Raw genomic sequence first — 23,724 nt, 5'->3', positions numbered from 1 at the left:
AACTTAGGGGAGATTAGTTTAATTTATTGCCAATTAATAGCAGAGTAAAATAGTGAGAACTAAAACTAGAAACGCCTTTCCCCACCACCACCCCCTTCTTCCCAGGCTCAACTTTACTTACAATTCTTCTGCCTCCTCACCTCTGAGTGACATCAGGGAGTGGAGAAGGGGGGTTGTGGACAGTCTACACCGTTTTGTCTTTGCTGCTCCTTCCTTCTCACTCTCTTCCCTTGCTCCTGCATGGTTCCCTCCCTTGGGATGTGATACCTTCACAAACTGCTCTGGCATGGGTCCTTCCCATGAGCCACAGAACAGTTCTTCAAGAACTGTTCAAATATGTGTCTGTACCTTGGGGTCCATCCTTCAGGAACAGACTGCTCCAGCATGGGTCCCCCATGGGCAGCAGCTCCCACCAGAACTGCTCCACCATGGGTTTACTCTCCACAGGCTGCACTTCCTGCCATGAGCCTGCTCCTGCAGGGGCTCTCCACCAGCTGCAGCCTCCCTCTGGGCATATCTGCCTGCTGCAGCATGGGGTCCATGGGCTGCTGCATGGAGATCTGCTCCCACGCAGTCCTCCACTGGCTTCAGGTGGACAGCCTGCTTTACTGCAGTCTTTCCACAGGCTGCAGGAGGCACCTGGTTGTTCTGGCACCCGGAGCACCTCTCCCCCTCCTTCTTTACTGGTGTGGGTGTCTGTACGGTTATTTCTCACTCCTGGTACTTGTACTCCTCTTGTACAGCACTTTCCACCCTTTCTTAAATATTTTCTCTAAGATGTGCCACCGGTGTCTCTGACAGGCTCAGCAATGGCCAGCAGTGGGTCCATTTCTGAGCTGGCTGGAAGGGGCTCTGTCTGACGTGAGGGTAGCCTATGGTTTCTTCTCACAGAGGTCACCCCTGCAGCACCACCAGCTATGAAAATCTTGAGACGTAAACCCAGTACTGATGGTTGTCTTTTCCTTCATGTAATACATAGCATGCTGGAGGTAAATGAACTGCATAAATGAAATGTGATCTGCTTTATCTGGAATTCTGATGCCAAGGTGAAATAGGAAACATTTTTGTGTAACAGATTTAATTTGGGATTTTTGGTGTGATTAGTAGATGCAAAAAGCAAGCTGTTCACAGCTCTATATCTTCAAAAACTTTGTCTCATTGAAGATACTGCAGTGTAGTGAAACTGACACTTGAGGGGGATCAACATTTAGGAAGTCTTTTGCTTTTATACAAAACCTAACACAGCCTCTGAAGGCTTCTAGTGGAAGGTGTCCTTGCCCATGGCAGGGGGTGGAATTAGATGATCTTTAGGGTCCCTCCCAACCCAAACCATTCTATGGTTCTATGATTTTATAACAAGAATATGACAGATTGCTATGGGGGATACATCGGTGGGCTTTTAAACAGACTGGCAAGTGAGGCATTGGAGGAGATAGAGCAAACTTCAGTCTGAGAGAAAGAAAGTAAGGTGTGTGGGGGGATGGATATATGCAAAAATAGCAAAATGAAACAAAAAAATCCTACAAATTTGAAAACAGGCTAACTAAGTAGTGGTTCCATTCAAACACAAGCTTAGCAGAGAAAATCTGGTTTAGCAGAACTGAAAGACAGGGTGTCCTTTATGTTTATTACTGTATGAGTTGGACACTAGGGAAAGAGCTCAGAGCATAATGTCTGTGTAGATGCTGCTAGAGAAAAACTGCTGTTTAACAGTGCTAATCTAGTTACGATCAAAGGGATATGCCTATTTTTTTACCAACCAGTATAGTGAAAAGAGAGGAAGCACTTTAGTTCCAGGTTTGCTTATGCATCACATGCTCACTGGCAATGAAGTCTGTGGCAGTTGCCAGTTCTAGACTCACATCACTTACATGCAGGTAGCTAATTGCCAGAAGACCTTGTGTCACACAGCAAGTGATGCCCCAGTAAACAACATGAATTGTCATTCCAGGGAGACAGAAATCATTCTTTGTGCCTACAAGACTCCAAGTATAGAAGCAATGCAAACTACATGAAAAGGAATTGTAAGACACAATATTGCTTCAGTAGAAACATCTATGTCTTAGGCAAATGCACATTATGGTGCATACAGACAATTGCTTGAAAAACGCTAAGCTTGATACAGGACCTTTTTTTATTTTGATGGTTACAGTTTTATATGTATATAGTTTGCATCGTTTTAGAAGTCATAATAACTGGGAGAGTTACGGTGAATAAAATAGGATATCATCTCTAAAAGTGCTTCTCTAAAGGGTTGAAGTTGCTCAGCTTTCAAGCAAATACTAGTTTTACAGTCTATTTTTATTTCTCCTTGGCCTCTATGGCACCATAACTATTAGAACGTTTGACACTATTAATGATCTTTAATTGAAAGTGAAATCAAGGAAGCTGTAATTGTTCCTGAAAAAAAAAAAATAATAATAAATGGTATTTTGGGGGATGGTTAGAGTACAGGCTTTGTTATAATTACTTTTTTGTTGTTGTTGTTCCCTTAAGGAAAACAAATTTTAAATTGCCATTTTTCTAGGAGGTGCAAAGTAGAAGAAGCTGCTCATTGGAATAGGACTTGAAATATTAAATTCTGCTGTACAGAGTTATTAATTTGTTGAAAATTAAATTAATTTCCAAGGTTTTCCTTGCCAAAATGGCCCTTAGGAGGCATTTAAAAGGTTTTTGTGTCAAGCATGTATTTCACATGCAATTAGTGGTATGTTTAAGTTCTGAGTTCAAGCACTGTACTGTATTTCCTATTTGTTGTCATATGTCACTGGTTCTTACTGCTTAATTCTGCTTGAATCATTTGTGGAAAAGGGTAACTGTGGTGGGCTGCTTTTAGTCTGGAGCCCCTTCCTCCTCACACTGTGCCCTGCTCCAGCGTGAGGCCTGCCCACGGGCTGAGGGAGGGAAATGCCTGCTCCAGGGGGATCTCTGCTCCAGCACCTGGAGCCCCTCCTGCCCTCCTCCTCCTCCTCTCCCCCTGGGTGCCGGCAGGGCTGTTTCTCCCACTTTCTTCCTTTCTTTCTGCCAGCAGCGCTGTGCCCTCCTTTCTTCCCCAGGCTGTCCCTGAGGTGAGGCGCTGCCATCTTGGCTGCTGGGCCCAGCTGTGCCCTGCCGTGGGGCCATTGGAACCAGCACAGGGCAGCCCCGGCATCGCCACATGCAGCAACACAGACACATGCCCACACCCATAGGCGCCCACACCCTGTACAGTAACATAGCTCATATGTGTTCAAACAGGTTTGTTGTTGTTGTTGTTGTTGTTTTTTCAATGTTATCAACAGAATATTGTAGAATCATGTAGCATACTTATAATCAATCTAATTCTAACCTGCTACAAGTGCCTCACAAACAACACATTCAAAACAGTTGGGCGGGGCATTGGGGAATGTCTTCACAGATATTTCTGTGTCAATCTAATTGCTTTCCTGTGACTTCCCTATCTACAAATACATTTCAAGTCTACTAAGAAACTAATGCAAATATGAGTAGGGACTAGTAGCTGAATATTGCTTTTTCTATACGGCAGCTGACAGCTAGATCTAATGCTCTTCCGTGCTACAGGGTATGACAGCAAATGCAAGCCACTGGGGAGCAAGCGAGTGGTTTTAGTGAAAACCTGGTAGTTTTGATGAGAGAGTAAAGATTATTCAACTTCTCCACTTTACTTTTTTATTCGATATTTGAGTGCAAACAATTTATAAATATACTCAAATTTTATTTTTAAATAAGTAGTAAATAAAAGTAAATAGAGTAATAGCAGGCACATGCCCGTAATAAAATAGAAGAGTACAGTTGGAAGGGACCCTCAAAGATGTTTTAGTCCAACTAGATCTGCTGCTTTAATAATAATAATATAGATTCAGAGCCTGGCAACTCAAACTGTGATACAGTATGTCAGAGAGATTTCATCTGTAACAGTGTATGGTTTTGAAGAGCGCTGTATAAGCTACAGAGAAGGTAGAGTTTCTTTTCTGAGTGCAGGACACATCTTCCAAGTGCAGTAGAGATGGTAGTTACAGCATAAATACTCCATTGAATAAAGGGTTGGTTCTGGTTTGAATTTGATGATAAGTGGTAACAAAACTGAGAGGTCAGTATGGTTCTACTAATCTTTGGAGTATGTTTCCTGCCATTGCCTTTCTCAGTCTCTGAGAAAACTATTTTAAAATGTTGGGGTTTTTGGTTTGTTTGGTTTGTTTGTTTATTTTGTTTGTTGTTTGGTTGGTTGGTTTTCTTCCTTATAGTTCCAATAGCACTGATCTGCCATTGCAAATCTAATTTCTAAAAAAAAGATGATTCAGCTCTGTGCAAGCACAAAGTGTTGATCAGTTAGTTGTAAGGAATATTTAGAGGGGAGATAGTCAAAGTTATGGACATCCTTCCAGCGGGTATAAAATCACCAGTAAGATGTATTTTGCTGCTTTTATGGCAAAGACTTATAGCTCTCTTGGGTTGTTTCCAAAATCAGAGGTTGTATGCATTGCCTTCAAAATAGCACCATGCTTTAAAATAGAGTAAAAAACATACAAACAAACAAACAAACAAAAAACAGGAAAATAGTTTGGTCTGAACTCTCCAGTTCCTTTCAGTTTCAGTTCAATTTCTCTTTCAATTCTAAAATTGTACCTGCTTTTCACAGTAAAATATAAAAAGGAAAGAACTGATTTACAATGATTTACAATGATTTACATTCAAAGCCATAGCTCAGGAAAAGCTGAGTCCACTTCATCAGAGTACATTCATTCACTCAAAGAATTAAAAAACATACTAGAAAAAGGAACTTTAGGAACGTTTAACCTACACCTTGTTTGAAATGATAAATGTATACATAGCTAATGTTTTCAACAGCAATTTGAAAAGCTGATGCTTTAGGGGGCTGCTTTTTTTTTTTTTTTTAATAAGATGCAGGTGACCTTTCAAATATCCTATACAGACAGAAAGCAAAGATGAGCTGGGGTAGCACTGAGGGAAAATCAGTGGCTTGCAACAAAACACCCATGAGGGAGAGAGTTCTAAGAAGTTAAAAGTTGATGCTTACTCTTTTAAAATGCCTTCCTGCTGGAAGCACTGCCTTACATTTATGAGTGTTTTTCTCTTTGAAGATAATTAAAAATAAGCTTAACCAAAAAGCTGTAATGGCAAGTTTTATTGAACCCTGCAATGCCTTCTGTTTTGAGGCAGTGTGTGGTCAATGTATCTAAAGTCTCTGGTGAACAGAGAGTGTGTGTTCTCAGGAGTAAACAAACATCATTTTCCAACCCATTACTCATTTTCCTGTTATTTCCTCAGACTAAGTTATTTATTTTCTGAATCTTTTCACGGCTATTTATTAGAAGATGTTAAAGCAGGACTCAGGGAAACAACAGCCCTCTAGTTTGACAATATTTCATTCTGTAGCAATTTTAAATGTGCAACCATAGATGAGTCTATATATTCTTCAAGTCTGATAAGAGATGCTGTTTTAATTGAAAAGATGCAATTCACAGACCACCCAGTTGGCTGCAAGGTACCTTACATATCTGAACACAACTAACAGCTTAGAAAGACATTGAAGTATAATTGTTGTGGCATGCTAAAAGGCATATTGAAACATACTGTATACAAGCATCTTGATGAAAAAGATGAGCTGAAACAAAAACCCTCGTGTTCTGGGATATTCATGATGCTGTACTTCTGAAAACTATGTAGCTACAGATATTACTGCCTGGAATTTAAGACTCAAATGGCTGGGCCCACACAATTTCTGTGAGGGAAAAAAAAAAATCAAAATACTTCCAGTATTATGCAAAAATTAAAGAAAATCTCATTTGCAGTTTTGTTAATCTCTTTTGTTCACCTTTCCCTAGATGAAGATTTTTCTCCTTCATATTGGCTCTGTACATTTTTGACCTTTCTTTCATAGATCTATGTTTTCAGTACATTTATGCTACCTGGATTTAGCATTATTGTTTTGCAGGCAGTACAGACCCATGATGTCTGGGGGTCATTTTTATTTAGGCAAAAAGGTAGGTGCCGTCTCTGCTTATTTATTTATTTATTTATTTATTTATTTATTTATTTATGTTATTCCTTTGATCCTGCCTTTCCTTTTAACTTGACTACTTGTATATCTCAAAGCAGAGGTGGGAAAACATGAACATATTACAATTCCTCTTGATGTAAAGCATGGGGTAAGCATACTGTTTTTCATTGCCAATATTTGGCTGAAGGATGCTTGTCCTTTCTTAAAAATTCTCAAGCAAATGGCACTTACTGAGACAACAAGGCTGGAAGTAGAGGTTGGATTTGATGGCTTTTGATATTTTAGGGTAAAACTGTAGTGGCAAAAACAAAAAATAATAATCATTAAAAAAAAAAAAAAGCAACTACACATACTTCATAGAAGAACTTGGAAGTTTGCCATTGTGATTCTAGACTCCCTAGTACAAGAGGGACATAGAACTACTGGAGCAAGTTCAGAGGAGGGCTACTAAGATGATTAGGGGTCTGGAGAACTTGTTCTCCAGAACAACATGGAGGACATGAAGACAGGTTGAGAGACTTGGGTCTGTTTATCCTGGAAAAGAGAATACTGAGAGGAGACATCCTTAATGTATATAAATATCTGATGAGAGGGTGTTGAGAGGATAGAGCTGGTCTCTTTTTGGTTGTGCCCAGTGACAGGACAAGCAGCAACAGGCACAAACTGAAGCACAGGAAATTCCAGCTGATTATTTGGTAAAATGGGCACATAATAGACTAGAAATGATTATGCAGAATACTTTTTCTCTTCCTTACCCAAAACAACCATGGGAAGAAGTGACCTCTCTTTCCTTCCATTTACTTCAGAAATTGCTTTGTGTTCCTAAAAAGTTCCCTTCCTAAAAAGTTTCAGTATAGCTTTTTTTTTTTTTTTTTTTAATTACTAATATGAATAGAGTGAATAGAGGAATAAATTATACCAGACATGCAGAGCCATAAAGTAGTAGGAAAGACTTCTTCCTTCTATAGTAAGAAACACATTTTTTTAATGAGAACTTTCATGTATCCTTTTCTGAGGTATGGCATTTGATGTAAAATACACATAAATTAAAATTTATGAGTCTCTATTTGCTACCTTTAAGAAGTAAAAATATTTAAGAAATATTATTTTGGAGTGAATATAATGATTAACAACTGTTACTACCTAGGAAATCATGGTTATAAATTATCTAGTTTAGTATTAAATGATTAAAATGGTATTGATATTTCAAATTTTGACAGTGAGAAAAATGACTAATGCAGTTATGTGTAAGAGTTGAAGTAACAGGGAGAATAAATGAGAGAAGTTCCAATAATGTTTATAATTTAAAAAGCAGGAATTTAAAGAAATGTCGTGAAATGATCTACTTTGAGGAAGGAAAATGCAAGGATGGGTAGAATAATGCAGTGTTCCAGGGCATGTTACAAAAATTTAGATAAGCTTTTAATGAAGAAGAGGTAATTGAAATGCTAAATTAATATGAGAAATAGAATATATGAGCTGCAGAAGTGGCTTAAATTGGTATAACCAAGTAGAATATAAATACTTGAGGACAGATTTGGGAAAGGTACAGGACTTAAGTAAATTTATATCAATTTGTTTACTTGTAAAATATCACACTTACCAATCCTTTTGATCTTTAAAAATAATGTCACTTGTAAGAACTACTGTTCAGTAATATTGCTACATTTTCACATGGTGGTGCAACTAAAGATGCCAGCTCCACACAGGATTCCTCAGAGGATTTAGAAATACCTTAGGAATCAGGAGGATGTCTTAGGTCGCTCAGAAATTATAATGAGTCTTCTATATAAATAATGCAGTTGGAAGATAAGGAAACTGATTGCTTAATTACCCCTTTAGTTAGGTCAGGTTATGTGGCAGACCATTCTCTATGTCAGGAGTAGCACATTTGCTAATAAAAGCCCAGTAAAATAAATGTATTATCTAGAAGACCACAGAGCAGTGTGACGCTGAAAATTGCTGCATGGGATTAAACTAGGCTTATCATTTAAGAATAATGGTAGAGATTTCAGTATTACTGATGTATTTGCTAGGAAGAGATAATGACATGCTATATAAAACATACTCATTGAAGGAGCAAGGAATACTATTTCAAGTGTCATGTAAGACTGCGTATCATAAAAAAGAATTAGGAAGTTTTCAAGGAATAGTGTTGAATTCTTTTTACTGCAAAGAGAAGAAAGCAGGAAGTATCTTGGACAGGGCAAGAACTAAACCTTCATGAAACTGGGTATAATTTGGAGAAAAAAAAAAAAGAAAAAAAAAGAAAAAAAAAAAAGAGAGAATGTAAAAACTCTCTGTGATTCTATAGACAAAACAAAAAGAACAGAAATTTTGGTATAAGTGATAATTGTACCAAATCGAAGAGATTTAAAATAAATAAATCATAAATCCCACAACATAACCAATATCAGTATATTTTACAGGAAAATAGTAAAAGGGAGATAGAGTGGTACTGATGTTTTACAAATGCCAGAAAATGTATGGAAATCTTGACTGGACCTATCAACCAGTTACCAAAGTTGGAAATAATTTTAAATCAGTGAATTAGGACACACAATAAATTCCTGAATACAGCAATTAACATTGCAAGGAAAATCAATTGTTATGCAGTAGTGTTTGTAGCACTGTAGATCAGGATGGACTTTCTATATCCAGTAAAAGTAGGTGAGGAATATAGTTCACTGGGCTGATGATATAGTCTTGTATATAACATAACATATCACTCTTGCCAAGAATTATATTGAGATCTGGTTATTTTGGTATCTTAACAGTCTGATAGAAGAATATAAGTTGCTGGCTTGGTATCTAATTATTTTATTATTTATTAATTAATTATTTTAAATTTAAATTTAAATGATAGCCACCAGCCTATTCTTATTACAAACATGATTAAATTAAGTTAAATTAACTGTAATGTAATTGTGTGTAATGTTTTAAACAGTATCTTTACTTAGTAATGGATATATAGTTCAGATTTTCTTGACAGCATTATTCTCTAGAGTAATTGATTTCATAACTTAATGAAATAAATTACTTAAATTTGATGGACAAATACAAATGTGAGTTTCAGTTAAGATTTTATGCATGTTCTGCCTCTCATACCTTGCAGATCCACCTGCAGTACCTTGAGTACCACCGTAATGTTGCAAAATACTTATACATCTCTCCTGGACTGTGCATCTACTACATTAGTTGACCCACTGACCTCAGGATTGATCCAAGACATCTTTTTTTCCTCATTGTTTTTAATCCTTTATTAGAGATAGCATCAGTCCAGATTCGTCAGTAGGTTCCTGAGGCAATAAGAAGCCTGTGAAAAATATGTCTACTTTCTCTCTCCTCTTCTCCCTCTCTTGGAATAAAATTTAACCATAATACTATACAATCATGGAAATCAATGTTTTGTAAATTATTAAAATATCCCTTTTTATTATTATTATTCTTTAATTTTAATGTATATTTCCCCTCTTTCCCCTTCGCCCCCTTTAGATGACATTTGCTGTTTTGGAGGTTGGCAGACATTGTCATTCAGTTCTCTGTGAAGAAAAACGTATTTGCTGTGTCCCCAAGTATACATCTTCCAATGATACATATACTGTACAGTACTCATGAGGAGGAAATGCAGGCATAATAAAGGCAGCAAATCTTCACTGCTCTCGCCAACTCATATGTTACAGTGATTTCAGTTGGAAACAAAGTTTTTAATGTGTTTTTATAGCTCAAAACTTGTGGATCTTCTGGAGTGGAAGCTGTAACAGACTAATGAAACTGAAACTTTCTTGTTCTAGCTTTCTGAACATCAGCTAAAGACCTTGGCTTGAGGAAGGAGTTTGATTATTGGCATGCTGACTCAGGGAATCTACATAAGTCCCTTAGTTGCTCATATGATGCATTTTAGAAAGGGACACTACCTTTCTCAGCTGAAATCCTAGAAGCTGATATCAGTGACAAGCCTGCCTACCTTCTCCAGACTCTGATTCCTCTATTTAGAGTAAGTTAGCAAGTTAAGTTAGAAAAGTGTGCAAAAGATGCAAGTCTAGTGATAAAGAAATACCATTCCTGTATGATTAGTCTGGAATCTGAGAGTCATGCAGATGATATCACTTGGTTGTGATGATTATAGGGGGCTGTAAACACCATATTTCTGATCCTGTGATACTTCACACAGTACTTCAGACATTACTTTACTACACATTACTTCACCAGGTATGTGTAAAGAAATCGTAAAAATATTATTAGTTCTAATTAATCGCTTACAACTTTAAAAAAATAGTAGAAACAAACAAAAATCTTGAACAGCAAGTAACAATTGCAAACTCTCTCTGTAGAAACAACAATAATGATGTTTATCTTCTTTGAATAATGACTCAAGTGAATGTAAGCTAAAAATGCACTGCAGTCTGGAGTTTTTCGTTACTGTTTGTTGATTCTCCTCAACAAGCAAAAGAATTTCAGTTCTCTCCTCATCTTGCATTATTATGCTTTCATTTTAGTTTACTCTCCTTTTATCTTTCCTGGTCTCACAAAAATAATAAATAAATAAATAAATAAATAAATAAGAAATGTGCCTTTTTCCTTTCCACCTTTCTCCTCTTAAATAACACATAATAGCACACAACTTGCAAACTGACAATATGACTGAGTGAGAAAATTAAATGTGTGACATGTCTCATTAAAACTTAGTGGAAAATCTTGCATCACTGAAGAGAGTTGCTTTAAATATTTCCTTAAGGATGAATTGAAATAAGTGAACCTCTTTGGTGAGTAAAATCTGGCTCAAAGCCATGATAGTTAAATCTGGCAACTAGGAGAATATTGCAGAGGACGTATGAGCTGGTGAAAGTCTGAAGGTCTTTTAGAATAATTGCAGCTAATATTAACTGCATCATGTAATAGCTCAGTTCACGAAGCTTAAAATAAATAACCCCACTGTGGGAATTCTGTGCCAATTATTCTCTGCTGATTTCAGATCTAATATGCCCACTGTTGAGATTATTTTTGGAGAGACTATTATTATTATTCTAGGAAGCATCTAGTAATATTATAACATGTACTGTAGAAAACTTGGAGTGAAATAGTGAATACTTCCATGAGTATATTTTGGCATCATATGACTAATATGATTACTTAGAAAAAAGTGAATATGTTTCACTCTAGCCCTGAAATTGGTCCTCATAATAAGGGGAAAAACAGGATTTAGTTGAATAAAAACTATTAATCGATTAATTAATCAATCAATTAATTCAGGAGCATACTAAGTTCTCATTGTTATTGTGATACTTGGATTAAATGAAATGTTGACAAATATTTTTGCAGAAGGAAGTAGGAAAAATGTTTTCTAGATTATAAAAATAAAAAGGACATTATTTTAAAGTAGCAGAGTAAAAATGTGTTTAGTAAGGTAATAACATAGCAGTCTGTCATTTTATGAAGACTTCCAAAAAAAAGTGCAAACTATTGGAAAGTCTTCTATCTATTATAATGTATTAAAACCACACAGAGAAATTACTTTAACTGTATGAATTCCTACAGTAAGAATTGAAACTAAAGACTGGTTTGTTAGTACAGTCATATTCTGGTCTTTAGTTATCTGAACACTGAAAATTCATAGAGGGACTTCTGAATCTGAATTTCAAATAAAAGTAGATGTTACAATCTTGAAGCCTTTATCTGGCTGTCATAAGTCATTTCAAGTTCCAGAAGTTGTTTATATGGTAAAATGTCTCTGGTGAACCTGAACTGCTCTCTGTTTTCACAGTAGCAGCTTCTGGGCTTTCGGATGAAAATAGGGTTAACACTTTGTATGCTATTAGAAAAATGTTCACAAAATTTATATTCAACTGTAAGATTTCAGACTTGGCTAGCATTCAGAGGGGGAAAAAAATAAATCACTCTTGGAATTGGCAAGTTTGATTTGAATCACTGGAAGACAACTAAGATAGAATTCCCACACTGTAATTTTCAAGTCAGTTTTAGAGGAGAATTATTATGTTTTTCACCTAAAGTATTCTGAAGGGTTTTTATATGCCTAAAAAGATACTGAGCTAAATTTGATTCTGGACTCTTTTCATTAACTAACTGTATTTATGGCTGCATATACCTTAAAGAACAATGGAATATATCTGAATTAACAATGTTTTTATTGTAATTGAAGCTAAAAATTTTCCATCTTTTTAAATTTATTTTTCTCCGTGTCTTGGATTGGTAACAATTTCTTTTTAAAGTATTCACAGAACATTCTACTTTGTCACCCCTCCCACTCTAATTAATATCTTCTTAGCAATAACTTTCTTTTTGATTTTTATGAAATCCTTCTCAACTTAAAAGCCTGTTTAACAATTTAAATAGTTGACCAAATGTGCAAAATTGTGTTTCATATTTAATTGCAATTACTCTATGATGAAACAGGGCTATATAGATTGAAACCAACAGGTATTCTGATTTTCTGTATGGTGAGAAAAAAATGTATATAAAATATATATGCTGACAGCTGAAATTTCTGTTGAAAATAAATTCACTGAAACAAGAGTTTGCAAAATGTCCGTGACAGATATGAAAACAAAACCACATCTTCACAGCTGATCATTTTGTGCAATAAAATTGCTAAACGAAACAGATGTCTCTCCATTTCTCAGCTTGGCTGACATGAAACACAGATGCCCATTAGCCAAAATAAATGTAGGAAGCACTTTTTACTAAAAGTAGCCGAGAAATACTTAACAAGTGTTTTTTGTTGTTGTTGTTGTTGTTTTTTTTGTTTTGTTTTGTTTTGTTTTGTTTATTTTGTTTCTTTGTTTGTTTTTAATACTAGAATAAACTGGCAAAACCTTGCAGTGAAAATTAACACACTGCTTATGCATTTCAGAGCTCGGTAAAGATTTAGTTTTCAAGGCTGTCAAGTACACAGGGCTCTCTGCAGCCATACTGATTCATCTAAAAACATCTGGATTGAATTAAGAACTAAAAAAAAACAAAATGAGAAGTATTCTCTTTCCTTGCTTATATTGAATATGCATTTTTGCCTCTTTAATTATCCCCTGAAGAGTTGTTCATAGCAAAGTTTGTGTTTTTGTGTTTTTTTCCTGATCTCCCAAGATCTTCTGAAATGTCCTTTTGAATTTGAAGTTGTTCTGTGACAGCTGTGAACTGTTATGTGCATGCATAGAACTGAAAATATATTACCTGTTCAAAGTGAAATTATTAAAAAATTTTAGGAAATTTAAAGTGTTATATAGCTTAAAGCATTCTTCTAAATGATGCACGATGATATTCCTTATGAATAATCTATTGTGAAGTGCAGCTAGCAGCTCCCCAAAAGCCTGTTTCAAAATATATATGTAATATGTATGTTTCAAAATATGTTCAGCAATCTTTCTAGCCTTCTGGCTAATATAATCTATTTTTAAAAATATATGAAGTTTTCATTGGAGGGAGAGAAGAGATTAATGATTTTGTAAATGGCATATAAATAACATTTTTCACTTCCAAATACACTCGGTAAGAATTTTTGACATACACATAGTAACAGAAGAAGTGAGAGAAAATCTTGAGTATTTATGCTACCTTGCATATTAGTCAAATAATGTGATAAGAGATCTTACATCCTTAATTAGATCTAACTATAGTTTTTCAAAAGCTTCACTTATTGTTGTAGAGAGGTTTTCATCTGTCTTCAGATTTAATTATGTTCTGTGCAAGACAACATTCCCAGGCACCAAAAAGGAGTTACCTGGATTGCTAAATTATTAAACAAGTCCTTGGCATGCTTTTGCTAAATATCACTTTCCCCAACAATTTTCACCTTTCAAAGGTGATTCACAATTGGCTTGTGAATACCTTTGGCCAGATACTGTTCATCGGGATAGTTTGCTATTATTCTGGAGATGGAAAATTTGTTAGAAAGTATGTTGCCAGACTGCTAACTGGCTTCTGAATGTTCTGAGAACATGCACTTTAGCCTCAACTTGCTATTACATAACCATTCAGTTTGAGTTTGTAAGAGTTTATAATATCAGACCTGACTTTGGAAAGAATATGGGAATATTGTAACATTCCCGTTAAAAAATAATAATAATAATTAAAAAAAATAATATTTTGCCCCAATCTCTCTTGCTTAAGTAGACATTTGTTTTTTATTTCTGGTGCAGATATCTAACGAAGAGCAGCCTTCTGTAACCGTCCTTCACCACTCTGCCCTAAAAATATTGTATCTAGTGGTTATGGGCCACCAGTGAGCAGTGAGCTCTTGGTATTATAACATTTTTGAAGAAAAGGTGGTATCCTAGGAAGCCCCAGAGAAGAAAACACTTGGTAGGCCTTTGAGAACTAGTTACACTAAAAGATATTCTAAAATGGGCCACAGCCTGTGAGACTGTCTAGTCCCTAAGAGAAATGTGACTTAAAAGGGTGAAAGGGTGAAAAGTTTCAACTGTAATGGCCTGACTGAAAAGAGCACAAGGGATTAAAGTTCAGTATAAAAATTCATTTCCCAGAAGGGGATTGAGAATGGCTTGAAACCTTCAGTTTGAAGTTGGTGAGGGAAATGGAAGGAAAAGAAGGAACAGAACTTACTTGCAAAAGATGTTTCTTATACTTTCCTACTCATGTTTGGTGGAGCCTCCTATTTATTTCTTATGGAATGAAATGAAGAAACTAATATGAAAATATGCATTTTGTAAAGTAAATATACACGTAATGCTTATATGTGATGTAAGCAAAGCTTAATTTGTCATTCTTTGATAAATATTCACAGTGTTTCTCAAAGTTTATTTCAGAACTGAAAGAAAGTAAGAAAACCATTATATAGAAAATAAAGTTCAGAATGATGGTAGTTTTCTAAATTTCTGCCATTAAGGTTTTAATCCAAGATCCTGCATGAGCTCCTTCTGTTGCCCATATTACAAGAGTCTGGGAAGCATTCTGTGTATGAAAATGATTCACAGCAGGGAAATTTACTGTTTGACATGAGCTTAACCCACCACACCGTAGTGTTTTATTTCAGTACAAAAGGTAAGGAAAGTCACAATCAAAAACATAATATTCTACCCCTGGCAACGACTTAAAATAGATACTATGGAAAGAAATCTGAGAGCATCAAAAAAGAGAAATACTTCCATGATACATGTCAGTGGGGATATTAGTATTGAGCTAAGTGTGCGATGTTTTTCATGAACTGAAAATGAAATTTTCATGAGCTTGAATTAACAAAAAACATTGACATGATTAAATATTATCTTGGTGTAATCTTGGTGTAATTCTAAGTGATGTTGTTAATGTGTATTCAAATGGAACTAGTTCTGTCAGACTTCTTATAACATACTGATATATTTGAGTCTGATTTTTAAAAACAGTCTTTATATTTGCATTTTAGTTTTGTGCTCTAAGATATATATTAAAATAATGCAATTTTATTGCATTAACTGCAAAATTAGAAAGTTTTAGAGCTGTTTCTTCTGCATACATGTATTTGTACTAATACATGTGCACTTATGAATGCTTTTCTGGATTTACAAAATAAAACTCACTAAATTGTTGTCAACAATGATTACATCACATGCGACTCTTTAAATTAATCGTGTTTCTATATTGCAGTATAGGTTTATGAGCAGGTAGTTAATCTACACAGGTAACTTCTTGTTTATAAAATCAGAAATATTCAAAATATTCTTAAAATTAATTAAAGCTTCTACTTGCTATGACCCTTCTGCTGAACCCAAAAATAAAACACAGATTTCATTGTGACAACAAATCTGAATACCAGAGTCTTTCTGTTAAGTATGAAATCAATGATACTAGAAGGAACTTTGCAACAAAGTGATGAGAGTAATTATAGTAAGTATATCCAAAAGATCAAATAAGCCAACTACATTAGTGTACTGAACAAAGCAATGTAATAGATTTGTTTTTGTTGTTGTTGTTTTAATAGATGTACTGAAATCAGTTAGTAGAAGTTATTAATAGGCGAGGCTATATTTTACATTACTTAGATAATGGTTATAAAATCAATACTGAATGCTTAGTAAATGTGTTTATTTTCTTTAGGTTATTTACATTAGTTCATGGGATGGAAATGATAATGACTATAAATGAAATATTCTCCAGCTTAAGAGAAATACAAATAATATGAAATATAAAATTTAAAATTAGTATGACAGGGATCCAGTTGTTCAATTTTCCTTAATTGTCATGTACCCTGCCATGTTCTTTATCTGCTTTGTGAATTTACAACTAGCACAGCAGGTTGTGAATTTTTAATAGGATCTCTTCAAGGAAGGAAAAGGTCAATATTAACATAAAAATCTTCTTTAAGAACTGTGGTGCCAAGGTTTCTTAGCAGAAAACAGGTGTTGCTGCAAAACTGAAATCTGCCACAACAGTCAAATTAAAAGATTCTTGGAGCTAAGTTAGGAAACAAATGCCTCAGTATAACACCATGACTGCTAGTCAATGGTGACTGAAAAAAACTTGGTTGCTGCATTCAAAATGATTTAATATATAATAATGATAACAAAAACAAAACAAAACAACAACAACACAAATAAACAAAAAACAGCTTTTGATTACTTCTAAATAAAATGTTTTATTTTTCTTCCTTTGTTTTTCACTTCAGCTTCATTCTGACCAGGATAAGGGAGATGGATCCCTCAAATACATTTTGTCTGGAGATGGGGCTGGTACTCTTTTTATAATTGATGAGAAGACAGGTGACATTCATGCCACACGGAGAATTGACAGGGAAGAAAAAGCCTTTTACACCCTGCGTGCCCAAGCTATTAACAGAAGAACTCTGAGACCAGTGGAACCTGAATCTGAGTTTGTCATCAAAATCCATGACATTAATGACAATGAACCAACGTTTCCAGAAGAAATTTACACTGCTAGTGTTCCTGAAATGTCAGTAGTGGGTGAGTGTTTTATACTGAGTCATAAATGCCTGCTCAAAATACAGTATTTGATGGATATTTTCCCCATCCTCTGAAAATTAGGTCATGTCGGGAATTCTACTTCATGGAATAAATATCTTTCTTTTTGGTTTGCTTGTTCAAATACTAGAATTTCATCCAGAAACAGATTTTGTGATATGAGATTATTTCTACTTAGAATATTTAAAAAAATAACTTACAGTCATTTGGAATATAAATAGTATATAATGGTGAATCACCCTCCTCCTTAAGAATTATTAGAATAAGAATGATAAATACACTACATGGAAATCTATCTTGTCTTTCACTCTTTCCATGGCTGAGGAAAGTTACTTGTTTGCTCATGTACTGTTGATGCACTGCCTGCAGGCAGATACACTCTTCATTCTCCTCTTCACATTCAGTTTTTGAATATATGAACGAATTCTCTTGTACTTTCAGTGTTTCTCTCTTAACATATTCGTGAATGGCCTCTTCAGGAGCCTTAAACAGCTTTTTGAGTTTATCTTGCTTCTGTTGTACTGTACTTTCAGTTCCTAGGGATGAGCCTTGAACATTATTCTTATCCTTATTGCTGATTGTATTGACAAGGACTGAGTAGATAGAGGGTAGAATGCTTAGCTAGAACTTTACATTAGGAAAACTCCTGCCATTCCTTGATATATGTCATCCCAGAGCCTTCCAAGTCTTTTCTTCACTATGACTCTGTATCTGTGAAACACTGAACATTTGTGAAAAATTGAATTAGCTTGCAATCTGCAGTAGTTGAAGAGTTGAAAAAAAAAAAATAAATAAATTTTTCCATATATCATAGAATTCAATCATATTTTAGAACAGAAACTTATGAAAAATGTATGGAAAAATAAACATAAAAATTATTTTTGTATAGGCAAAATAACTTCACATCAAAAGGAAGTTAGGAAGAAGATCCTGGATTGCTATAGTTTGCTCTCTCCAAATCAATTTTGTTGAGTTCCAGTATTACCATTACTTACCCAGTATTGTTGGCTGTGAGCTAAGAGATTGTCAGACTTGTTGATGTAATTAATGAATGCAGAGAGAAACTCCAGTCTTGGATTGAATTGTACTGTTGCTTTGTATGGGTCTCCTGCTATGGTACTCACTTTTGTGAGCATATAAAAACATAAAATCTTTCTATAAGAGTCTGAAAACATTAAGCAGAGTTTAGGATATGAATATTATCTCAAGCAAATGTACCAGAAAGAGATATTACAAAGCCAAATTACTGTGTTTTTTGGCTGGTCAAGTAAATAGAAGGTATATCATGCAGTAAAAAGTACCATGCTAATATAGTCTGGCATAGTCAACATAGCACTGCATTGTGCTATATAACCACTAAAAACATAGCTCTGTATTTATAGAACACCTTGCACTCCTGCTGCCATCATGTGGGAAGGCTGGAGCACCAGGCAGGCACATAACACTTAAACAAACATGTACATAAAATCACAAACTTTGTTCTTCAAAGTTTTAATTTATTTAAACCAATTATATAATTGGCTTATTATTTGTAAATCGGATATAGAGATTGGTTTAGAAATTGGTATAGATATATATATTTATATATATATCTATATATATAATTGGAAACATGAAAATGTGAATAAATGAAAAAGCATGGCTCTTTCAGTATCAAAAGTGAAAGAGGACTTGCTGTAGACAGATTGCGACATTGATCAGAAGTAATGCCCTTTATTTAGGGAGATAACTTTTTGTTGTTGTTGTTTATTTTTTCCAATTCTTGTAGATGTTATCATTGTCTTTTATATCCTCTAGTCATCTTCCATGTATTTTCACCATACACACGATGTTTTATGTATTGTGGTTATTTGTTCTTTGTTTTCTTTGTTGCACTCTAAATCCTGGCTAGTCTGTAATATGATTAGTAACTTGCCACTTGTATTTATGCCTTTGGGGCCTCTTGTACATTATTCTGGAACTGCATTCTAAAGACCCCTGTTACCACCTGGTGCTTGAATTCTCAGTCCCAATAGAGAATATGACTGTTTCAAATTGATTGGCTTAATCCTATCTCTATGCTAAGAAGTGTCAAAAATAGTAAACTATTTTGCTGTTTTGCTGATGAGTTGTGCACACATTTGGACACAGCAGTACCACAAGCACAGTGCTGAGATGTTCGTATTAACTCTATATACATTCATGTGAATACCAGAAAGAAGACAGCTATGGCAGCATATCACACCATGTAAGATTATTCATATGCTTCATTGCTTTTAGAGCTATACTATATAATGTAGCTGGTAGCTAGTGTTCAGAACTAGTGGGTTCCTCCTCACACATTTTATTTTAACAGTTTTCAGCAAGATTGCATGAGGTTTTTTGCATGCATTTCATGTCTCTGTTAATTACTGAGTAAACTGGTAAATGTTTAATCACCAGTATTTCTTTACCAATTCATATATGAAAACTGTTATTGCCTAATGTCCTGCTTTCTTTACCAAATTACACAAAAGAAGTGCACGAGTAGCAAAAATATGCAAGCATCAGCTTGAAATAATTGAAATCTATGGCGTCCCTTGAAGTGCAAGGCTTGCTCCATCCTAAAATGCCCTGTGTTATAAGGTACAAAGGGGTAGTAGTACCTTATAATACTACTAAGCCTGTATCTGCTTCCTCTGCCCCCCATTCAAGGTATCAAACTGTGACATAGCCATATGCAAGTCTTTCGGACAAGAAACAGCAGTTGTGATTTCTGCCTCAGGCTGTAGTAGTAGCTTGATGGATACCTGAGAATGGTATTTTTATTATCAATTACAGTGTCTTGACAGAGGTGCATAAGTTCTTTCTTGTCTTGTTCATCTTTCTTCTACTGCTCATTAATCATAGCAAAGGCAGAGATAAACAGGCCAACTTCGGGATCTCAAGTTTAGGCCAATAGCATAGAAGACATCTTGCACTCCTGAAGTCTTTGAACAGATTTCCAAATATTTTCTCCTCTTTTACTTTTTTTCTTTCCTTAATCTCAAAGTTTATGACAGAATATTCTGACCAAAATCTTCTGTTCTGCCCATTATATTCTTTACTTGTCTCTTTTCTTGCTCACCTAAAGGCTTCTTTTCAGAACTGCATAGATGAGTCTATTTTAATCTCTAGAGCTTTTCCTGTGGATTTTTTTGTTTGTTTGTTTCTTGATATATTTTAGACAAGCTTTCAGAAGTTTCTGCTATTTAGGCTTTCTTTTTCCTTTTTATTTTTCCTTTTTCCTTTTTCTTTTTCTTTTTCCTTTTTTTCTTTTTTTTTTTTCTTTTTTCTTTTTCTTTTTTTTTTTTATTTTTTTGCTTTTTTCTTTCTGTCACCACATCATTTCTTCATTTATGTTATTTGGTGATGCTTCTCTGTTCATCTGTTGTAGCCTAGATATTCTCTAACCATTCTTGATCCTTATTCCATCCTATATCTTCAGTGCTAAGTAACTCTTCCTATGAATTATTGTCTCAGAAACACTTTGAGCTACTATTAGCTGTCATGCTCCTGTGGTGGTTTTACTCAGGTGGGCAGCCGAGCTCCACCACAACCGCTCTCTCACTCCCCCTCTCCTCAAAGAGGAAGGGGGAGAAAATACAACACAGAGAACTCGAGGTTTGAGATAAGAAAGGTTTAATTAAAGGGAAAGGGAATGGGAGGAAAAAAAAACAGAGACAAAAGAAGCAATCAGTCCGCGCGGAAGCACAGAGAGAGGAAAAATTATTCTCTACTTCCCATCAGCGAGCGGTGTTCGGCCACGTCCTGGGAAGCAGGGCCCCAAACGCGTAGTGGTTGTTCAGGAGGAACAGCCCCCTCCCCCATGAGAGCCCCCCCTTTTATTGCTGAGTGTGACATCAGGTGTTATGGAATATCCCTTTGGTTGGTTTAGGTCAGCTGCCCCAGCAATGTCCCCTCCCCATCACTTGCCCACCCCCAGTCTGCTGGCTCTTGGGGGCTTGGAAGGAGTCCTGATGCTGTGCCAGCACTATGCAGCAATAGACACAACACTGGAGTGATATCAGTGCTGTTCCAGCTACAAGTGCAGAGTACAGCACTGTGTGGGCTGCTGCAGGGAAAAGGTGACTCCAGCTCAGACAGACCCAACACAACTTCCACCCCTTATTCCATAACATTTGTGTCACAATCAGGTACAGTTTAGTATATAGATGTTCTCACCACCATTGTTTTCTGTCCATTGAAGCATTTTTATGTCTGTACTTCTCTTTATTCTATAGGTCTTTTCCCAAAATGCTCATAAAAACTGTTGATGGTTTCGCCTTCATCTGTCAAAGTGGTCACTCAGGGCAGGCGAAGTTGGTTTTCTTGACACCAGCACCAGCTTAGCTCACGTCAGTGTTGCACTTGCCCGGTTCCTTGCAAAGTTGACCTGTCATTGGTTCTGCAGTGTCCTCCTACAACACATAACTTGGATGACAGATTAATTTTCTCCCAGTGTTAAATCTCCTTGAGGCACACACTTGATATCCCCATCTTTCTGCATTACCCACCAGGTATACCCTGGTCCTTGGGCAAAGACAATCCCACGAGTGGGTTTGCCTTTTCCCGAGGCAGGGGCAACCCACACCGCCTTCCCCATCCACTTCCCCACACGCACTACAGGGACTTTAGCTTCTCCCACAGTGTGTAGGGGTTTTGTTTCAGCAGGACCAGGACGGCTTTCAGACCCCCTGTTGTTAACTAGCCAAGTGGCCTCTGGTAGATTTATATCCCAATGTTTCCATGTCCCAGCACCCAATGCTCGCAGCATAGTTTTTAACAGTCCATTGTACCTCTCAACCTTCCCAGAGGCTTGTGGGTGATAAGGGATGTGATACACCCATTCAATGCCATGTCTCTTGGCCCAGGAAGTGATCAAATTGTTTCGGAAGTGACTCCCATTGTCGGACTCTATTCTCTCCGGTGTACCATGTCGCCACAGCACTTGCCTTTCCAGGCCCAAGATAGTGTTTCGGGCCGTGGCATGGTTTACAGGGTATGTTTCCAGCCACCCAGTAGTTGCTTCTACCATGGTGAGTATGTACTGTTTGCCTTGGCGGGTTTGTGGAAGTGGTCCGATGTAGTCAATCTGCCAGGCCTCACCATATCGAAATCCAAGCCATCTCCCCCTGTTCCAGGGAGACTTTACCCTCATGGCTCGTTTAATTGCAGCACAGGTCTCACACTGATGGGTAACCTGTGTGATGGCCTCAATGGTCAGGTCCACCCCTCGATCACGAGCCCATCTATATGTGGCGTCCCTCCCCAGATGTCCTGATGTTTCATGAGCCCATCGAGCTACAAACAGTTCACCCTTACGTCCCCAGTCCAGGTCCACCTGAGCTATTTCAATTTTTGAAGCTCGATCTACTTCTTCGTTGTTCTGATGTTCTTCAGTAGCACGATTCTTAGGCATATGGGCATCTACATGACGTACCTTTACAGCCAGGTTTTCTACCCGGGCAGCAATATCTTGCCACAGGGTAGCAGCCCAGATAGGTTTACCTCTGCGCTGCCAGTTGTTCTGTTTCCATTGTTGCAGCCACCCCCATAGCGCATTTGCCACCATCCATGAGTCAGTGTAGAGATACAGTACCGGCCACTTTTCTCTTTCAGCAATTTCTAGGGCCAGTTGTATAGCTTTCACTTCTGCATACTGACTTGACTCACCTTCCCCTTCCATGGCCTCCACAACTTGTCGTGTGGGACTCCACACAGCAGCTTTCCACTTCCGATGGCTCCCTACCACACGGCAGGATCCATCAGTGAACAACACATATTGCTTTCTGTCTTCTGGCAACTCATTGTATGGTGGTGCCTCTTCAGCACGCGTTACTTCTTCTGTTGGTGCTCCGAAATCCCTGCCCTCTGGCCAGTCCATAATCTCTTCCAGGATTCCCGGGCGATTGGGTTTCCCCATTCGAGCCCGCTGTGTAATTAACGCTACCCATTTACTCCACGTAGCATCGGTTGCATGATGTGTAGTGGGGATTTTCTCTTTGAACATCCAATGTAACACAGGTAGCCGTGGGGCCAAGAGAAGTTGTGCTTCTGTACCAACAACTTCTGAAGCTGCTCTAATCCCCTCATATGCTGTTCATATTTCCTTTTCAGTTGGGGTGTAATTGGCTTCTGATCCTCGATAGGCCCGGCTCCAGAACCCCAAAGGTCGGCCTCGAGTTTCTCCTGGGGTCTTCTGCCAGAGGCTCCAGGTGAGCCCATGCTCCCCAGCTGCAGTGTACAGTATGTTTTGCACAGCTGGTCCAGTACGGACAGGCCCAAGGGCTACTGCACGAGCTATTTCTTGTTTGAGTTGTTCAAAGGCCTGTTGTTGCTCGGGGCCCCACTCGAAAGAGTTCCTCTTTCGAGTCACTCGATATAGAGGACTCACAAGCTGACTATAGCCTGGCACATGCATTCTGCAAAATCCCACAAGACCTAGGAAAGCTTGTGTTTCTTTTTTGCTAGTTGGCGGAGACATAACTGTTATTTTGTTATAACTGTTATTTTGTTATCATAACTGTTATTTTGTTGATCACATCCGTCGGAATGTGGCGACGTCCATCCTGCCATTTTACCCCCAAGAACTGGATTTCCTGTGCAGGTCCCTTGACTTTATTCTGTTTAATGGCAAATCCAGCTTTCAGAAGAATTTGAATTATTTTCTTCCCTTTCCCAAAAACTTCTTCTGCTGTGTTACCCCATACGATGATATCATCGATATACTGCAGGTGTTCAGGAGTGTTCCCCTGTTCCAGTGTCGTCTGGATC

At 37.0% G+C, this 23,724-nt stretch overlaps 1 protein-coding gene and 1 long non-coding RNA gene across 10 annotated transcripts in view; both read left to right on the top strand.

Annotated features, from left to right (window-relative positions):
• LOC311432904 overlaps nucleotides 1-23,724 on the top strand; it is a 587,624-nt gene that overhangs the window by 77,381 nt on the left and 486,519 nt on the right. The window lies entirely within an intron of this gene.
• The window catches only part of CDH10 (cadherin 10), a 111,758-nt gene that overhangs the window by 44,737 nt on the left and 43,297 nt on the right, over nucleotides 1-23,724 (top strand). For all 9 annotated transcript variants that reach the window (XM_084510291.1, XM_084510296.1, XM_084510290.1 and 6 more), the window contains one exon: nucleotides 16,638-16,932. In XM_084510291.1, the coding sequence (XP_084366417.1) occupies nucleotides 16,638-16,932 (295 nt within the window). The remainder of the gene's footprint in view (nucleotides 1-16,637; nucleotides 16,933-23,724) is intronic.

The sequence above is a fragment of the Aythya ferina genome, assembly GCF_964211825.1.
Source record: "Aythya ferina genome assembly, chromosome: 2".
In the NCBI taxonomy this organism is placed as follows: Eukaryota; Metazoa; Chordata; class Aves; order Anseriformes; family Anatidae; genus Aythya; species Aythya ferina.
Note: the sequence above shows the minus strand (reverse complement) of the source record. Positions and strands in the feature narration are given on the sequence as shown.